A 20790-nucleotide genomic window follows, 5' to 3' on the forward strand; every position below is an offset into this window, starting at 1 on the left:
ATAAATAAACATTTACTTACTTAGACTTATAAGTGAGCCAATGAAAATCCAAGTGACCCAGCTTTCTATCAGCACCTAAATGCACCATGTGTGTGAAACCTGAAGTTCTCGGGATGATGGGAGTCTCCAAATCCCTCATGCACTCGTAAATTGATCAGTGTGTAAATGCAGTTCTGCCGGTGCATCAGGCAATTTGTGCACACATATTCTACCATTTATATGCACAGGAGCCTTTCTGAAACTCTTAGTTTTTTAGATTGAAAGTAAATAGAATCAGTGTTTGTTCAGAAATGCTTAAATTGATACTGAATCAATTTTCTTTCTATAAAAAAATCTGTCTCTGTAATTGAGATCCCAGTTTTTCCTGTGTTCTTTTTCTTTCTTTACACAGCCCACACAAACACACACCTGCATCCAGCCAGGATTCCCCCCACCCTTCCTCCTTCTGACCAGGAAATACCCGACTTGTACAATAGAGAGCAGGTCTGACGCCACTGAGGGGCTTTATTTAGACACAAATACAGGAGGCCACACAGTGTGGTGACTTGAGGGAAATTCAAAAGGAACATTAAATGCCACACATCTACAGTAAAACTAAGCACAGCCAAATACAATCTGTATAACACTAGCTTTGACAAAGCCACAAAGTTGCACATAGAATGACCTACTCCATTTACAAATTAATCAATGGATAATTAAATTAATAATTAACATTTTCACATAAATATGCAAGATTTTAGCCAATGGAGGTCCCTAGGCAGGTAAAGGGACTTAACAGTAACAAATAATAACATGATACATGAACATATATGATAACATGATATAGGGACAGAACATATCTGGTGTTTCTCGTTCCTACAGGTCCAGGAGGTTCCTGTATGGAGGCGAGAGGAGGATGTTTTCCTGGTCTTTGCTTATTTGTACATGACTGTTTCTAATGGTGCAGAAAAATACAGAAATCTAAATATAAACAGAGCAGAGATTCCTAATCTGGATGTAAGGGGCGTCAGGAAACCACACACCTGAATGGACCAGCTGATTAACAAGTAGTCCACTGTTCATTTTTTGTAAAATAAATTCTTAACCTCTTAAAAGACACTTTGTCAGCATTTTAACAATTTTGAGATTCTTATACATTTTTTACATCAATGAAATATCCAGCTCTCTAGCCTCTAAGTGCAAGATTGATTCTCTGAATTCCTAAAATATGTAGAAAACTAACTAATCGGGCCTTTAAATTTTAATTAACAGGGTCTGTGGCCCACCGCCACAGCAAAATAAAAGCCTTCATAATGTCACTTTAAATGCCAAATGTGATGTATACATTTTCATACTTTCTCAGCAGCTCGATCAGCTGTACATTAGACTCATAAAAAGACTAGTGGGGGCGAACTCAACAGGTTCCTTTTTTAAAAAGAAATGTCAAATTTTCTCATAAATGCTAGGTCAGTGCATTTTTCCCATAAACCATTTTGTCTTGTCTGCTAGTCCCTCCTTCTGATCAGTGTGCACAGGATTTACTCAGAAATAAAATAGGTTCATACACATAAGTCCTCAAAAAAAAAAAAAAAAAAAGATTATTAAGCAATTATTTAAGAAATTTTTTTTTCAAATGAAAGAATGAATCACTGTACTGGAAACTTGAGAAAGACGGCTGGGACAGTTGGTGAGTTGCCAAATACATCCCACATGTCAAAGCTGGAAGTTGACAACACCTCACCCATCTGTTAAAACACACACTTAGTCAGCACCAGAACATCCGGATAAATGTTATATATTGAGGAACTTTTTTGCATTGAAGTAATAATCATCTTTCACCGACTTTAGCTTAGTTTTAATAACGTCGCAGTCATAACATCTAAATACTGTGGTGCAAGATACCAGATGCAGTAAACATCCTACCGGTGAGCCAAATACATAAAGAAAATTTCTTCATTATATTGACTGAGAGCTTAATGTGGTAGGTATTATGTTCTGCTTAGCATGTATTAGCTGCTGCATTAGTGGTGCAGGAGGCAGAGTTGAAGGAGGAGTGGATGGACAGGAGAGAAATAAAGCAGGCGTAGACAGTAAATGTCTGGAAGGAAGGACTGCTGGCACAAAGAGGTTCAAGTAAACCACTCTCAGTTATGACATCATTGTAAACAGCTGCATGCGTGTGTATGTGTGTGCGCTTGTGTGTGTTTTCTATCCAAGTATCTTTTTGCTGACTGCAAGACAGCTGACTAAATAGGATCTTAACCTACTTAAGAGATCGCCTAAGCCTGAGTGTGAATGAATGCCTGTGTCTGTCTGTTTTTCCAAAATATTAACTGATGACTCAGCTGAGTGTGTGTATTTGTGTGTGTTAACAGGCTTGTGGGGAGTTTACTGTCTCTTCTCTCGATCTTCAGAGAATTGTCCCAGCTGTACTTAATGTCCAAAATGTGAAACCTGTCCCTGAACCAAGCATGCTCAGTGTTTCCCAACACATCCAGGTTGAGGAAGGATGTAATATAATGAATAGTTAGTGAAAAGACTGGTCACAAAAGACCGACATCTTCCACAGGCACCACTGATCTTCTTTTCATCAGTGAACTGCCAGTCAGCCGCAAATGAGTTTTTCCATACCTATGCAGTAGAAAACCACAAAAAGAAGCACATGCATAAATGTTCCCCATCATTAATGGCTAAATCTAACGCAACTCACCAGCTGCACACTGTTAAAACAGTGGGTGGAGCTCTGTATACACTCAGACACACACACAGCTTCAAGTTAGTGACTAGGCCTCTCAGTTTCAGCAAGACTGGGGTCAACTGATAAGATTAGCCAAAGTAAAATGCGGCACACCTAGCCCGACCACAGACACACAAAGATAAGAAAAGCTTGTGTCACATACAACATGAACAGTCAGTAAGTAAAAGAAAAACAAAGAGAAAAGTCAAACTCACTGCAGAGTCTGGAAAATAAAAATGATCTGTCATATTATTCATTTAAAAACTACAAAGAACGTGCAACAGACTAATATTTCAATCCAATCTTTGAAGATACATAGTTCTTTTATTTAGAATTAAAATAACTAAATTTACCTTCAACAAATCAAAATGATTTCTGCAGGTGAACCCCTTGATATGAAAACTATACACATACACAAAAATATCAACTAAAAAAAACGTAAAAATTTGCTTTTGAGATATAAAACGGCATCTCTTTAGGCATAAAGCTTGTCATTTATTCTGGGGTGTTGGTTAATATGAGATCAAAGTACTGAAAATAGAACAGTCTTAAGATATCTAATGCATGAACTTGCATCTACAGTAAACTTAAATACCTGCACAACATCTTGCATTTTCCTTGCATGATTATAGCCATTTTGCTTGATCTAACCACAACTTTGTCTTTTGGACACATGAGCTCACAAAACAATAGAATACAAGCAAATAACATGGATCAATACATTTTCTTTCTGAGTTGTATGTGTATTATAAGAGCCATTACTATTAAAAAAGTATTTACATGACAATCTCCAAGCTGCTCTGCTCATGGCGCTGTTGCAACAGCATAAATGTTTATGCTCCCTGTTCAACCACATGTGAACAAACTAAACAAAATGTTCTGCATTAGGCATTTGGCCAATTTCACAAACAAATAACGAAGTATTTTAAAGTGAGCTGCTTATCACTGCATCACTTCTGGATGTGTGAAAAAGCACACAGCTGTGATTATATCAGGCACGGCTTGTTAATATTCTTATACTTTTTTATGGTTGCGTAGCTGAATCTGCCAACAGCTCTACAGCCAAACAGCAGGACGCTGCAGTAAACCGCTCCTATGTGGATTCATACATCACCGTGTCTATAACTTCCTTTTATAATTAAAACTGTTATTCAAATGACCTCACCTGTGTTTGTGCTCACAGTAATGTGAGCGTACTTCCCATGTTAATAACTGATGGCTGACTTCCAGTAAATCTGATACTAATATTCCTGACATGAGGGGAAAAAAATTCACATTAAACAGGGACATTGTTAGAAATGTATGCTGTGCATGAAAGTTTGTAAACCAACACTACAGCATCCATGGTGTAGTGCATAATGCCAGGTACAACTTCCCCCATGACAAAGGAACACCTTTAAAGTGCTTTGCTTTGTCTAGCTGACATTCAGAGACAGTAATGGAGATATTTCCACTGTAATGAAATTAAACACTACCTCTGAGTAGACTACTCAGAAACAGCACAGAAAGTGACAGTTACTGGAAAACATCTCTTTAAATGGGACGAGAAGCTGCAGATAAACGAGTCAACCAGAAGTTAGTGGTTAATCTTTACTTCCACATGTTTGGACTCATGGTGGAATTAATGCTGGAGGAGGAAAGACAATTACAGTCTGACTATACAGACTGTTATTGTTTATCATTAGCAAGACTTAGTCACCTGAAACGATATAACAGAGCGTTATAGTTACAGTCAAAGTAACCTTGATGCATCAAATTGATTTGCTTTGGGCTTTGGTCCTGCAATAAAAACACAAATCGCAATGTACTGAAGGACGTTTTAGGCCTTTGAAACCTGCTCAACATTAAACTTCTTGGAGGTTCCCTGTAATTATTAGCCAGAGTACCTTAAAGGCTTCAGAACGGTCGTATCATGGTAGTTTTTCAATGGCTCACTTTCAGAAATTAGTATAATGCAGAATTTTAGGGGCCTTTATGTTTGGGATGTTTTTTCCCCCTACAACACTTTGATAATAAGTGATATAATTGCTTAACTTAAACATTTATTTTGCATCACTTAAAGGCAATTTGGACAAAAATCTAAAAATATATACATATAAAAAAGCATTCTCAATTGCACAATTAAAATTAATAGAGCTGCACATAACAACAACATGCAGCATTTCTTGTATTTTTGTTTAAAGAAAACAATACTAGAGCTTAAAATCAGTCAACTTCTGGTTGTAAAATACAGCCAACAAGTATATCTCTGGATGCAATGATTCATCTGCTCCTCCCTTTCAAGCCTGATCTAATGAGAACCAATTTAAAATGCTGGCAAATATCAGGGAGAAGTTAAACATGTTAATGAAAAGCTTTTTAATTCAGCTTTCTATCTGCTCTCCAAACTGACACAAAGCGCCAGTGACAACAAAAGCCCCCAAAGTTGTGTCTCATTACACGGGAAAAAAAACTACCAGTTGAACATAGAACAAACTGATCCTCCAACTACAAACGAAGAGATACAATCTACACCAGAATAAGAGGATGTAGCTTTGTAGGGAAGAAGAGAGAACTAGTCTATGCATAATATTATTTTCAGAGGAAACAGGACCCTTATGCAGATAATAAAGGCAAACAGTGGAGGAATAAAGCTCTTTTTCTGTTCAGTAAATATCCCAAATAGTTCTAAGTTAGGTGTGTTTGAGTGTGTCTTGGCTCAAAAATGTCATTTTTAATTTAAAATAACATCATGTGTTATACATTTATGCTCATTAAACATTTCAACTTTTTACTTATTTATAATTTGATTCCACTTATTGCCAATTCATGATAAAAGTAATCGCAAAACACTTTAAGAGTGACCTCTCTAAAAGCGTACATATGTACATTATTCACAGTGTTATTCTAGTGATAATTTTTAACCAAAATAAAACATTTTCTAATTACGATTTACATATAAGGTCAGGTGATATGGTAAAAACTGTTTTCAACATCTTATTCCCTATATTAAAATCAATCTGACCACAATGTGGATTTTTTCTGCTTTATTTTGAAAGCTTTTCACATCTATCACACATTATCTGAAACTTGCACAGCAAGCACTGGTGTACAGAGTCACCTTAACCAACATTTGCATTCTTTCTGTATACTCACTGGGCAGATTTATTTTCAGGTATAAACAAAGAGTCATGTTTTCCCATTTTGGCATTCACCAACCAACAACAACATTTGATATTCTATCTATAGATCATTTTTTTCAGAATCTAAACCACTTCCATGCTACTGATGTAACCTTACATGTATGTGTTACATCTATATATCAGATTTAAATGTCACAGTGTATTCTAATTAATGGTTCATGCCCACATTATCTTCCCCCTGCCAGCTGTAATATTTGCAGGGAGGTGACAGACTAATGAGTCTTACTCCTGTAACATTTTACCCTGGATTTTCTGAGTCAGAAGAATTTAGCAGCTAGTCTCGACCTGCACACTCTTGCTGCAGAAAAACTACAGCTGTTCTTTTTCTTTGGATATTTGCAGTCATAGATCTAGGTGAGAAATTAGGATAGGATATAGGATATCTAGAATCTATAGATTCACGAAATTTAAAAGAAAAGGTTGCAAATACTTCTTTGCAGTTCAATTATTTTATGTTAAATAATTCTGATATGCAGACAGAAGTGAAAAAACAAGGCGACAACCAACTAGTCACCAATTATTCTGCTTATCATTGTATTGATAAATCATTTGAAAAAAAAAAAAATGCAGAACAGTATTTATACTTGGAGCTGAAAGAAATCTCAAGATTTTTTTTTCTTTTTTCATTATACAAACTTTCTCTTTATTTCTTATTTCACATGAGAAAACATTCACATCAATCAGCAGTGTGGGAAATTTCTGGTCCTTTAAATGACGTCCAGAACAGGGAAACCCAACTAGCTGCAACTTGTTATGACACTCAAAGCATATATTAGCTACTAAGTTAAGGTCTATATGCTGTTCAGAACAGCAGTTAAACGGTTTTCTGAGGAAGGGGAGCCAGTATCTACTGAGGTCGGGTCACAGACAACATGTCTGCAGCAGACATTATAAACAGAGGTCACTTCCTCAGTAGAAAGTGGTTCCTTTAAAAACTGTACACATTGTTATCCTGTAGATTGTCCACAGTAACACAGCTGTTTCTGGAAAAAAGAAGCTGCAGCTGTGTTTCTAATTTATTTTAAAGGATCCGTTTCTAATTCCCATTAACTCATCATTCAGTGATATTCCTGTTGGGCATAAGTACATAAAGTTTGTATTTTAAACCTAAATTAGGTTTAACTGATGATCTCCTGCCTTATTTTTCTCCTCACAACAGAGATTAATGCTCATATTTGTAATAAAGCCTTTACAGTATATAATGCATTTAACCTCAACTAATAACCCACTTGCTACCCCTCCCCCCAAAAAAACATAAAAATCCCAATGACTTCATTGTTGGAACCAAATCAGTTTTCAGAGACTGTTTGCCTGCAGATTAATAACAGGTTTAATACATAAGATCACAATGGAACATCAGAAGATGTAAATAATAAATGATCTCTCTACCCAGTGTGGACACAATATGCTGCTGTATGGTGATAACGGCAAACAAAGCGGTAACATGCAAAAACATATTCAAATAGTTGTAGGTGAGGAGGTGATGCTGCATTACTGAAAGTGTTTTTCTGTTAAAAAAAAAGAAAAAGCAGGCTGTTACATACATACACTGCCAGACTCCTTTCTTGACCTTGCCACCTTGAGAAAATGGGCAAATTTCTTTTTTCTAGCTGAGTATGTAACAGGCTTTAGCTTCTGTTTGTCAATGAAATAAAAATGATGGTTAAAAAGGTGTTTGAATATGAATTGAGTGTTTGTGTGTTCTCTATTAAAAGTAGGTCATTAAGCAATGGCATAAAATGGCCTGAGCTACACTATAAATATATTTTTACAATTTTTTTATAATTATCAATATTGATCAATGATTTTTTTTATCAGTATGCTATTTTTCTGTATTGTCTAGGCCTAGTCGTCATCCATATAAGCAACAGTTCTCAACCTAAGCCTTAAAAAGAAAAAAAATATAGAGAAAGAGTAACAGTGAAACTCAGAGATTATTCAGAAGTTCTCTGATTACTCAGACAACATGTGACAGGATTTATATTGTAATTTGGTTTGTTGAAAAGCTGATCAAGTCTAAAACTGCCCATCATCATCACCACTTGATGACAGTAAAACAATTATAGAATACAGCAAACCAGTCCAGTTAATAAAATACCAGCCAATGAGAGCCTGATAAAGATTTGACAGTGTAATACATCAATATCTTATCTCAAAAACTTTTAACTTGACACCGTGTCTATTTATATTCCCTGAAATACACTAAACAAGTCTGAGGCGGATCAAATGAACTGTTGAGAGTTGCAAGTTCAGCACAGGAGTCATCCTGTAAACACCACCATATTGTGCTAAAATCAAGTGTGTGGTGATCATTCATACATGCATGCATGCATGCATACATGCTTTATGTACAGGGTAGTGAGACCAGGTTGGATATGGTGCCTGACTTGCCTTAGTTGGGTGTCAAGCTGCCAAACAGGTAGGCAATTCCAAGCCTTGAGAGCTGCAGTCCTGCATGTTTTAGATGTTTTCCTGTTTTAACACACTTAATTTAAATTATCGAGTCACTGAGCAGAATTTGACTATTTGAACCATTTTATTTGAATCACATGTGTTAGAGCAGGGAAACATCTAAAACTTGCAGGACTGTGGCTAGAGGACCTGAGTTGCCTACCCCAGACAGATTTGTTATCATTGTAAAAACCAGCTGCTTCGGACAAAGTTGACAAAATAATCGATTATCATACAGCATTTGCTTGGTTAATCATTTGATGTAGCTATCCTCTTGCAATGACTGGTTATTAATTTCTCTCAGTTATTGGTACTCTTCTCCAGATTCTGCATGTTCACGACAAGAAAGGCACACCCACCTTCACTGCTCAGTGTAAGGCGGAAAACACTGCGGTGGACACAGCGACGTTTTCATTGTCAACATGTCACACAAGAAATGATTCTTCAGCTGAGGGAAAGCTACATTTGTCCAAATTCCCAAATGGTTAGACAGCAATGGATGGAGTTTGCTTTTGGAAGCCAGCCACAGAGTTGCACCAACGTTTGTATTTGTTACCAGCACTTCACCAAAGACTGCTGGATGAATAAGGATCGGTATAACGAGGGATTTGCGATCAGGCTTTAAATGAAAGGAGGGTCTGTTCCTAAAATCAAGGATCGCGCTCCGATCCTGAGCCACAAGCTGTAAGTAAAACTGAATAAGTTGTCCGTTTTGTTTTGTGTTTGAGCAATGGTCAAAGTAAAGAAATTACTTTTACACTTTACACGAATTACACTTACTTTACCTGATCACCACCAGCAGGTAACACACATAAAATGATGACCAGTAAGTTAGCGATCAACACTGCAGATGGAAATGCTACAAACAAAACATCCAGGCTAAAAACACCCCCCTGATTAGCCACATGAAACAATAGATGTACATGGAGTGGCTAGAAATACAACTATAGTGTAACAATCCATGAAAGTGTTAGCAAACAACGTTATATCAGACTATAGCTGGTTAGCAGAGTATTTACCAAACAGATACATCCTGCTGCATTTGTTCACTCTCGTTTTTGGGATCTGATTCAGGCTTGAACATGTATGACTGTATGTTTTGTGTTGACTTTGTTTACTGAGTAGTTATTATTTTGGTTTCTTTACGAGTTCTGCCAGTATTACTATGATGAAACCAGTGCGTGCTCCCAACAAGAGCTCCCGGCAATTGACCAATCAGAAGCAGCCCACATCAGAGGGAGGCGGGGCTCAGGGCAGATGAGTCTCATTGTGCTTGTGGCTTAGCTCAGAGGTCCCCAACCCTGGTCCTCAAGGCCCACTATCCTGCAGGTCTTAGATGTCTCCCTGCTGCAACACACCTGATTCAAATGAATGGCTCAGTTGCAGACTTGTGCAGAGCCTGTCAGAGAGCCGTTTAATTTGAATCAGGTGTGTTGCAGCAGGGAGACATCTAAGACCTGCAGGATAGTGGGCCTTGAGGACCAGGGTTGGGGACCTCTGGCTTAGCTGAGGGCCTACAGAGAGGATCAATATAGAATAAATAAAGGGGTCTGTGAAAAATAATGGATTGATTACTGACCTTGTGGACTCACATGCTGAAATAAATTAGCTTGAAATTAGCATATTTGAGCCACATTAATTGACAGTTTAAAAAAAAAAGATAAATGGGTAGTCTTCTTCCTGCATTTGGTTTTCTGGAAGTCAACCAAGGCCTACATTTTTAGGTGGAACCGAGTCGAATTCGGTCATGCATTCACACCTCCCCAATGAACCAAACTAGGATTCAAATCACCAGGGCTGATGTGAACGCACCCCAATACAAATCCTGAATGTTTTGTTGCCAATTTACAGCTTCACAGAATTTTGCTTCTCTTTAAAATGTGCACTAGGAAATTACTAGATCAATTCCACATTTGTTAGTTTAGTAATACAAAAAAAAGTCAACAGAGCATTTCATATTTCTCTAGAAATAAAAACAAAGAAAACTTGGCTGTGAAGCTAATAGTAGAATTTTTATCTCTTTTACTTCCCTACAAAACTCTACGGAACACATTTCTACTAAATTTATCCCATCAAATAGCTGACAGTTCTAAATATAAATTGTCCCATAATATTTAAAGTGGCTGAGTGTGTCCTGTGTGAGGGGAAAAAACTGAAAATGAGAAATAGAGAAAAAAAAATGCTGGAAAACATGAAACATGTGGACAGAAAAGTAATCCTGCTGTCTGCCTGTCTGGCCATGTGGTCCAGCAACCTAATGAACAACATGAAAAGAGTCAGAGGTAAAGAATGTGGCAGCGTTAGGTGTCATATAGAGTTGTCAAGCCGTGTTAAGGGGCGTGGATCTTTAGAGACCTAATGAGCACAGAAACTCAACCTTCTGTATTATGTAACCTGCCATCGGAGCCAATAACTGGACAAAATGAGAAATCCGAGTGGGTGTTAAGTGCTGTTAATCTGTATAAACTCTTCATCAGTGAATGTTGCTGCCACAAGCACAATGCATCCTCCAATTACCTGGAAACAAAATGTCTCAACTTGCAGGAACATTTATTCAAGATTTATCCATCTATATCCTCAGTATTTACAAATATAGAAGCATAAGTGTTTAGAGTAGAATTTAGTGCCTGGATTCAAGTGTTTACAAGACAAATCATCAAAAAAAAAAAACAAGCTTGTCAGGCTGTCACTACTTATGATGACCAGCACATAAGGCAGAGGAAAATCAAATTGTAAATAAAAACACACTTTTAATAGGCCTTCAATAGCCCAGTTCCTGAGCTGTATTTCCCCTCATCATTCACTGCCAATTTCCTCTTTGGACAATCAGGGCAAAAGCTGCTGGTCATGAATAGCCTCATGAGACACACTAAATGAGCATTTCCACAGAGGTCACCTAAACATAAATCACTCTCTTTTCTACAGGTGACGTGTTGATGCAGATTCTCAGTCATTCAGGACATTGCTTTTATTCAAGCTCTTAGGATTACAGATGACAAGCAGATTTTGTTTTAAAAATTCTTAGAACAACTTGCAATCTAGTGTTTCTTCCATGTTTTTAAGAGTACAGCACATAAACCAATGGTGGGGAACCCTGGTCCTCAAGGCCTGCAGTCTTGCAGATTTTAGATGTTTCCCTGCTTCAACACATCTGATTCAAATCAAATGGATCCAACAGCCCATCAAATTCTACACAGTAGCCATTTTAATCAGGTGTACTGGAACAGGGACAGATCTAAAACTTTCAGCATTAGGGCCAGGGTTTCACACCAGTGAAATAAACTACGGTCTACAAAAGAAAGGTAAAGAGAGACAAGGTCGGGTCTTTAAATGCTGATTATGTAGTGCTGCATCAACATGTTCCTACTATTTAAGGAATGTGCAACTGTAATGATTGGCAAAAACCAACACGCTCATCCAATTTTTCTGAATAGTTTAATCAAATTGACCAATAATTGTCCCTCTGAAAAGCTATTATTATTTACAACCAACCACACTTCTCATTCTGTGAGTCCACAGAGGCAAGGTCTTTTTTAAGGCTGCTGCACTTGACACTCCCTGATACACTGTTGTCTTAGCTGTTTTTACCAACAAGCAAGTAATATCCAAAACTACTCCACTAAAACTGGAAAAAAAAAATAGACGAACCCAACAGCAGCATGATAAACACAGAGTTTAGTTATAAAAACAACATTTTTCCTCATTCTGAGCTCTTACACCAGTGAGGAGAATGGCAATGAGTTAGCTCAGAGAGCTAATATTAGCCGAAGTTCCTGAAATACCTGTAGACAAACTGATGAATTTGAGCGGAGAAAAAAGCTGAAAGGACAATGTCAAGCCAATAATATTGTCAGTCCAGTCTACCAGTGGCTACTATTAAGGTCCTGACACCAGAGTCTGTGATGTAAATGAGCTAGCTTTGATGTTTGCTAAAGTTAGCCGGCTAGCTGTCCGATAAAGGAACCATGTGTGTTAAAGTTTTGAGCGAGCTCTCGGAGGCAGTCGCAGCTAGCCGCGCTCAGACGGTTAGGCTGCTTTAATGGGCTGACAGGGACAGCCGCAGCGAGGACTTACTCACCGCAGCGTCGGACCGATACAGTTAGTGTCTGTGCTCTCGATTTCTCGTAGTATACGTTCGTGTTCGGCGGCTGTCTCCACGCTCGCCATCCTGCATGTTGCTCTAGACGGACGGTTCTGAGCTGCGTTGAGCTAAACTGAACTGAGCTCACTGGCTGGGCTCCGTGCGTCACACAGGAGGAACCACGGGGTTGCTTCGATGTTTTTACAGAGCAGCCCGAATGAGCGGGGTACGCGGCCTGGGAGGAACTTTTAAGCGTTAATGTTAAAAAAAAAAAAAAAAAAAAAAAAAAAAAAAAAAAAGGTTAATTACAGAGTCACAAACGATCAGATATGTAAATGAGTTAAGTTATCTGAATGTTTTCGACCAACTCTGCTTGTAAAAGTAGCTTTTAATTTTTTTTTATTAGGGGGCTAGCTTGGGGGAACAAGTAACAGAAGATGTCAACTGTAATAAAATACAAGCAAATTATATAGAGCTCCACTTTTCACATTAAGCTAAAGCATTTTTTAAAAAGAAAAAATATGGGGTTTTAATTGGAAAGATCCATAGCAGGGATGTTTTTTTTTTTTTTTTTTTTTTTTTTTTTTGCTTCAACACACCTGATTCTAATTAATGGTCAATTAACCAACTTGTGCAGAACTTGACAAGCTGTTAGGGAGATCCATTTGATTTGAACCAGGTGTGTTAGAACAAGGACACATTTTCAAGAATGTAAACCCTGTATGTTAACATTTAAAAGAACATTTGGAAAAAAAAAACTTCATAATATTTTGAAGACAAAAAAAGTCAGTAACAATAATTTAAAATACATAAATTTTTTTGTTAGTGTACATCCAACTCAAGACGTGGAGCGAACTAGTGCGAATTCTTTAGCAAATTTGCCCAGCCCAATTTTATCAATGCATAACGTGAGAATAAACTTCCGCTATCATTTTCAAAATAATATCAACACTACTTTACTGCATTAGCACATCTTGCTATATATTGCATCTTTTTTCAATTCGTTCAAATAAGAGGGTTGCGCATTATAAATCTTTGTATCGAGGTAAATGACGTGTTTTATTTTGGAACCAAATTATATCAACATCCGGTTCTCTAAATTATGCTAACTTAACCCTGATTGGTCAACCTGTCAGACGTTAAAGGGAGCTAGAAAAGTTCAAATGGAGGTAAACATGAATGAAAAACGTTATTGGTTATCGCCGAATATGTGCACGTGTTTGTGATTTGTGGTAATATGGAGTATAATATATAGTATATATAATATGTAGTCAAATATAAAGTCTAATCTAATCTAATCTAATGTAATAATAGGAGCATTTAGCTAGTGTGGTTGAGCTAGCAGTGCTCTGCACGTTTGTCTCTTCTGGAGATCAGAGTCCGTGCAGTGATAACGAGCTGCAGTAAATCCTCCATTTTACACCATGTTGTTTATTCGAATAAAAGTTTATTGTGTAAACTTTAATTTAACTACGCGATTGTATGGTTTCTGTTTTGTAGAAAGGCTCTGTGTTGGATTGATGTGTTAGCTTCATTTGGATGGCTTTACAGGGCAAGACCTCGCAGTAAACTTGTATTTTATTGAAATGTCTCAGCCTCAGAAAAAGTTGATCAATTCAGTGGACGGCTGTGTGGATGAGGCTCTCTGCGGCCTCGTCAGGGCCTCTGGGGGGCTGTCTCTGCTGAAGGGCCACAGGGTTGTGCTGCGCTCAGACCTGGACAACTTGAGGGGCAAAGTGGCCTTGCTGTCTGGAGGAGGATCAGGACATGAGCCGGCACATGGGGGTAAGTTTTATACATCTTTAAATGAATGAAGCTCCGAGCACCTTTAATTATTTGTACTCATATTTCTCTCATTTGAACCCTTTTGTGTGTCTTCAGGTTACATCGGTGCTGGTATGTTGTCTGCAGCTGTGGCAGGAGGAGTATTTGCATCACCGCCTCCTACTAGCATCCTGGCTGCCATCCTCTCCTTACACAAAGCAGGTAACATGTTTTTGGATTTATCATGTATTTGTTCACTTTACTTCAGTGTATATGTAAATTAAATAACACTCATCTGTCCTCAGGAGCATCTGGAGTTCTTCTCATTGTAAAGAACTACACTGGTGACCGGCTTAACTTTGGATTGGCAGCAGAGCAGGCCCGTAACCAGGGCGTCACCGTTGACATGGTGATAGTTGCTGAAGACTGTGCATTTGACCAACCCAGTAAGGCTGGTAGAAGAGGCCTATGTGGCACCATCTTCATACACAAGGTACATGACAAATGTAAAACTATTAACAGACTTTGGTGTGGTTCCTTTAAGCAACATTTTTAACTACACTACTCTTTCAGAAGCATATTTATATATATTTTTTCCTTCAATAATCTTATTATATAAAAATGTTACTTTTAAACTTCTGGTTCAGTTAGCCGGTGCTTTGGCAGAAGAAGGCTGCTCATTGGACCAGATTGTTTCCAAGGTGACAGAGGTGTTGAAGGGAATTGGTGAGTTTGTACCTGCCTATTTCACTCAGTACTTGGCAGGGATGCTGGATGATAACAATCCGGTTTGTTCCTCTTGTTTCACAGGTACGTTGGGTGTGAGTCTGTCTCCGTGCAGTGTTCCCGGCTGCCTGCCTTCATTTGACCTGCCGCCAGGAGATCTGGAGCTGGGACTGGGTGAGGGGCAATGAGATGGAGGAGGCAAGAGACAGGTGGAAATGTGCAGGAGAGTTCAAGGAAACCAATGGTTTAAACTTTTAATTTCTTTAAACAAACCTATTGATACAAAATATGACTGCAGAATATCGAAACACATGCAGGTTTCATCTGCATGATTATACTGCTTTTTTTTTTTTTTTTTTTAAATAAGATTGATCACATGAAAGTCTATTTTAGAGAATATGAATGAACAGCACCCTCTAGTGGCTGATTGCTGTAACAGCTTAAAGATAACACAACTTGAAAATATTAAATTTAACTTTTTAGACTCCAAACATCTTAAAAAATACAGACAGCATTGATAAGAATCTCTATGACAATACATTAGCTTGTTAACCTCCATTATAATGACACGAAAGGCTCTTCTGCAGATGGAGATGGATGCATCAAAATGTTTTAGAGGGAACTGAGCTTATTAATTTGCTGCCCTTAGACAAACATGAGGAAAAGATTTGTGACAATTTAATGATGGAAATCGAGACTCTTGTTTGAAGCCATGTCTCTCTGAGTCGGAGTCAGCTCTAGAGAACGGTTAATTTGAGATTGGATCAGCAAGAGGGATGCTTTGATTAATTAAAGTTTATTTACATAGCGCAGTTGCCCAAAGTGATGCACAATAAAAAATAAAATTTGAACAATTAACATCATGAAGCTAGAATAAAAAGGTTAAAATACATGTCCAGCTCAACTGTGTTTAAAAGCCAGTCCAAAGAAGTGGGCCTTAAGGTGTTATGTTAATAAGTAATTTCTTTTAGATCGTGTTTGTTTGGATGTAGTTAATGTAATTGTCACTCAACATGCAATAGGACAGTAGTTCTAGCCCGACAGTAATAAAATAAAATAAAAAAGCCCCCAATAAAGAGCTAGAGGACCATTATTCCTTGATTCTCAGAAGAAAGGGGGTACCTTACCCTTTGCAAAACAGAGGGGTAGGGAAAATAAAGGAAGTTGGATTGGCTCTTAGTATGCAGTGTTGGCATTCTAACTGAAAACAGAAAGATAAATTAATAACGCTCTTAAGTGTGAGATGTTTTCTTAATCCTTAGCCACAATCTGTAAAGTGCAAGTTACTTAGTTGATGTGTATTTATGGTCATGTTTGAAGGCGCCATCATTTGCCCGATGGTGAGGCAGATAACCTGCATCTGGAGAAAATAACTGCAGGATGAGAGCAGCTTTAGGTACTGATTCATGTTTTCCATCCATCCTTAAGGAATCCACGGTGAACCAGGAATTAAGAGGTCAAAGGTAAGGTCAGATTCAACCAATAACAGCTTAAATATGTTGTTCATGTTACTCTGTTTTTAATTCATTTCTCTGTTTTGTCTCAGGTAGCATCTGCTGATGAGGTGGTGAAGACCATGATAGATCATATGACCAACCCACACAGCCAATCGCATCTGTCACTGAAATCAGGTCCAATTAAAATATATCTGACTCTCTTTTTTCTACATATATATGTGATTTTGTCTGAACTCAGCCTGTCTTGTTTTGTGCAGGCAACAGTGTTGTTTTGTGTGTGAACAACCTCGGAGCTTTGTCATGCCTGGAGATGGCTGTGGTCACCAAAGCGGCCGTCATGTGCCTGGGTGAGCAGAGATGGTGTGTTTCTGTGTATGGAAACACTTTGTCTGATTTCAGCCTCCTCGCTTCCTTTCCACCCCATCCTACTTCTATGACCAAGAAAGCTTTCACAGCCTAACACTTTGAAGGGTGTCTCAATTAATAAAATACACATGGACGAGAAGAAGGGGGCTTGCTGGAGGAGCTATAATCACTACTATGTCCCTTGTGGAAGGTTTTCCAGTTTCTAAAATGTCTGAAGGGGATGAAACATGTTAATCATACAATGCAAACTGAATTAATAATCAATGTGTACTGTGATACACACATTTAATCCTCATTTGGCAGAAATATTTACTTAAAGCAACCAAACATTGGTAAAATGATGCAACTGTGTCACCAGTCATATTATCTATTTTTTTTTTTTTTTTTTTTTTTTTTTTAATTTAAGGATATCTCATTTTCCAGACATATTTTAAACAAAAAAAAAGGGAGGTGACAAGAAATTGATCCAAAAACAGTACAAAAAAGGGATTGCTTTACACCATTACAGAAAGCCGTGGAGTGGTGGTTGCCAGGGTGATGTCCGGGCTGTTTATGACATCGCTGGAGATGGCAGGAGTGTCGCTGACCCTGATGAGAGCCGACCCAGAAATACTGAGACTGTTTGGTAGGCATTTCAGCATCTCCAGACTTACTCAGTTTGACATTTTGTGGTATATATTTACATAAGAAGATAGGTATGGAGTTAGGGTCAGGGACTGGTTAGTCTAGCTAAGCATAACAATAGCTAGTCGGGTTTCCCAAAAGAAAAAGTCTACAAGAACTTTCCACTGATATGGTTTTTCTACATTCAGTTTCAGTTACAAGTTAACTAAACAATACACCATAGCATGTTTAAGATCAGCTTGGGAGAGAAAAGCTAATAATGTAACACAGTTAGGCTCAGACATACTAAATGTTTCTTCATTTGTTTCAGAGAGACATAAGTTTAAAATAAAAATGTTAAAGTATTCCTTTAACATGTATGTTATGCCACCCTGAGCAGTAAACCCAATCTTTCTCCATAAACAGTCTTTTGAGAAACCTTGACAAGCCGTTTCCAATTTAATCCACCTCCGCTAAGAAACACACAGATTTCCACATTTGCATCTTGCAAATACAATCGATATTTCCTTTTCTCATCCAGATGCCAAGACTAGCGCCCCCGCCTGGCCGAACCTCAGCAGTGTGTGTGTAAGTGGGCGCAGCTACTTCGCAGATCCTCCAGCCATGAGCACACGGCCACAGGACGACACACACTCAGAAGGTTAGTCTCCTTTTTAAAATAGCCTGCATACCAGTACAAATACCTAGTAAATCCACATCGGAGGAGCATCAGCAGCACAACACTTCCAGACTGAGATTAGACAAGACTTGTATGGAGTTGCAGTAAAATCAAGAGTATGAAAACAAAAAATACTCCTATATGCAACTATATAATTGTCGCTACTTTAATAAAACAATAGTTTTTAATACTGACAGGAATTAAAGTGGAGAGAGTGACTGTTTAAGCCTTTATGTCCAATGAATCAATTTTTCTGTGGAAGTATTTTTTAGGATATACAGTTTTTTAAAACTCTTTCATACACAGTAAAAATGAATATTTTCTTGTCTTGTTTCTGTGAGGGCCCCTGAGTCCTGTTATGCACAAAGCTTTGGATAAAATTTGTTCCACGCTGCTGGAGAAGCAGGAGGAACTAAACTCTCTGGATCGTGCTTCCGGGGACGGAGATTGTGGTAACACTCATGCGCAGGCTGCCAGAGGTAGGAAACAATGAGTTGTAATGGCAGTAGCACATTTCAAAGTTAAGATGAAGACTTTTTAAAAAAAAAATAAATTAAATTTCTCTTGCAGCTATTCAGGAGTGGCTCCAGGGTCATGTGGTTCCCGGTTGCCCAGGACAACTGCTTTCAGTCCTTGCTGGATTGGTGCAGGAGAAGATGGGCGGATCATCGGGAGCAGTAAAGTTTTAATTTATCGCTTGGTGTTTGATGCTATATCCACCATCATACGCAAAAAGGATTTTGCCATCCTTTTTTGAGAACATAGCAGGGAAGTGCTATAAGTGGACGGGTCTAGTAAAAAATCCATCTTCTTTCTGTCTTAGTTGTACAGTTTGTTTCTCACTGCGGCAGCTGGTCATGTGACTGAGGAGAGGAGCGATGCTGCAGCCTGGGCCAAGGCGGTGCATGCTGGGACACAAGCAATGAGAAGGTGCAGGGACTCTTTTAAGGACTTGTCATGTGTGTTGGCTTAAAACATGAGGATCAAAGTTGTTTTGGTCAGCTGTTGTACCATTAATCTCACCGCAAGAGTCCATTCTGCTCCATCTGCGCCTCGTTGTACTAGTCTAGATCCACAAACTATTTATTTTCTTGGCAGAGGACTTTGGTCTGCTTGGAATTTTAAATCCATGTATATAAATTGTTTTTGGAAACTGGTTAAGTCCTTACTGTCCCATCATCTCAGTTTGAAAAGTTGGTTCTATTTAACAAACCAGGTTTCTTTTAGTTAGCTGCACATGCACATCTGATGATGCACAGAACCCAGCCAATAACCCTGACAAAGATTAAAATGAATCAGTCACCAGCTTCCCGTCTGAGCTGGCCAACAGTATACTCGCTCCCAAGTGTGATTAAATATTCCAGATATTTAGGATTGGAGTAATTCCTGAGAATGTCCACCACAGTTGTTTTTTTGCATCCTTTAGGATTATTGTTTTTATGCAGGATTTGTCTTCTATTTGAATTTATTACTTTAGTCACAGTTTTAAGTAAATAAAATCAGCTAATTTATTTTTTTTTTTTTTTAACAGTAACGTTAATAAAAAATGTTTTTGCTGTGAAGTTAAGGAGCTGAAATGTTGTCACTTGAAACATCAGAGGCATGAACAAACTTTAATGTTAACTGTCTTCCAGATATGGAGGTGCTGATCCTGGCGACAGAACAATGGTGAAAAACGCAGATTTTTATATTATGTGATGCTTTAATGTTAATGTACTTTATCCTCACCTCAGGTACAACTCTTTTTCACCCTGTAGTTGGATGCTCTGTGTCCTGCCGTGAATGAGCTAATGAAGCTGCCTACAGCCCCACCTGGTGGACAGATGGCTGTACTACATGCTGCTGTACAGGTAACAAAGCAGAGATGTACTGTAGCTGTTATTTTAAACTTACTTGGGTTTTTTGTGAAGTGATTACCTTTCAACTCTCATTTTGCCTTTTCTTCTGACTGCTTAGGAAGCAGCTTTAGGGGCAGAGGCGACCCGTCACCTCATAGCCAGGGCCGGGCGAGCCAGCTACATCGCCACCGACCGGGTCACCCTGCCTGACCCCGGCGCCATGGCAGTAGCGGCTATCTTGAGAGCCATCGTGGAGGTGCTAGAGAAGCAGAAATAAATCAACCTTTAGGATCTCAGCACAGCCCCACCATCACAAAGTCAAGCCCTTTTTTACTCATAGCTGTGCTGTTTTTTGTTTTTTCCCTGTTTATGTCTCAACCCATCAGAACACAGTTTTAAATCAATGAAAAATAAGCTTTTGGATAATTTATTTCAACTTTGTTTATTTTGCCATCCTTTTTTGAGAACAGAGCAGGAAAAAACATGTTAAATTGCTATAAGTGGACTGGGCCTAATGAAAAGATGTTTACATGCTTGCACAAATCAACTTGCACAAAATATTATGATTATTTCTTAAATACATTTCAGATTTTTACTAGCTTAATTTTGATCTATAAATAGAACAAATTGCACTAAAATTGGTCACGAAAACTAGATCTACATATGTAAAACTTTGAAGTATGCTTTGTAAGACTATTACCAGCAAAAAAAATGTTGACTCATACACTAAAAACTAAAAGCAGGTATTTTCTATTACACTTGATTAACAAGCTTAGAAACTGTAAAACCAAGACTTCAACAACAATCTCATGAATCATGCCTTTCACCAATGATAAACATTGGTTAAAGTAAAAAAATATGCATTTAGTAATGCTGACAAGTAGATTTTACACAGCAGGTAACATGATATTTAACACTATACCGTGT

General features: G+C 38.1%; 2 protein-coding genes across 2 annotated transcripts in view; one reads left to right on the plus strand and one right to left on the minus strand.

The window, feature by feature from the left end:
* The window catches only part of exoc6b (exocyst complex component 6B), a 109005-nt gene extending 96380 nt beyond the window's left edge, over positions 1–12625 (minus strand). The window contains exon 1 of the mRNA XM_041985041.1: positions 12428–12625. Coding sequence (XP_041840975.1) covers positions 12428–12516 — 89 coding nt within the window. The 5' untranslated portion in view covers positions 12517–12625. The remainder of the gene's footprint in view (positions 1–12427) is intronic.
* An 868-nt stretch (positions 12626–13493) lies between these two features.
* On the plus strand, positions 13494–20707 carry tkfc (triokinase/FMN cyclase). Its single transcript, XM_041984745.1, has 17 exons — positions 13494–13599; positions 14026–14215; positions 14312–14416; positions 14500–14687; positions 14842–14920; positions 15005–15094; positions 16349–16383; positions 16467–16551; positions 16635–16724; positions 17252–17368; positions 17888–18007; positions 18367–18504; positions 18596–18702; positions 18849–18955; positions 19660–19693; positions 19783–19875; positions 19982–20707. Exons 1-17 carry the CDS (start codon positions 13594–13596, stop codon positions 20138–20140), a joined length of 1743 nt encoding a protein of 580 aa, XP_041840679.1. The 5' UTR covers positions 13494–13593; the 3' UTR covers positions 20141–20707.
* Positions 20708–20790: the final 83 nt, after the last annotated feature.

This window comes from Melanotaenia boesemani, chromosome 5 (assembly GCF_017639745.1).
Source record: "Melanotaenia boesemani isolate fMelBoe1 chromosome 5, fMelBoe1.pri, whole genome shotgun sequence".
Classification (NCBI taxonomy): Eukaryota; Metazoa; Chordata; class Actinopteri; order Atheriniformes; family Melanotaeniidae; genus Melanotaenia; species Melanotaenia boesemani.

Bases quoted from the DNA above. Each gene is read 5' to 3' on its own strand.
- tkfc (XM_041984745.1), top strand. The intron at 16,725-17,251 runs GTGAGCAGAGAT...ACACCATTACAG, and splicing joins AGCGGCCGTCATGTGCCTGG to AAAGCCGTGGAGTGGTGGTT. The intron at 18,956-19,659 runs GTGCAGGGACTC...ACTGTCTTCCAG, and splicing joins GGGACACAAGCAATGAGAAG to ATATGGAGGTGCTGATCCTG.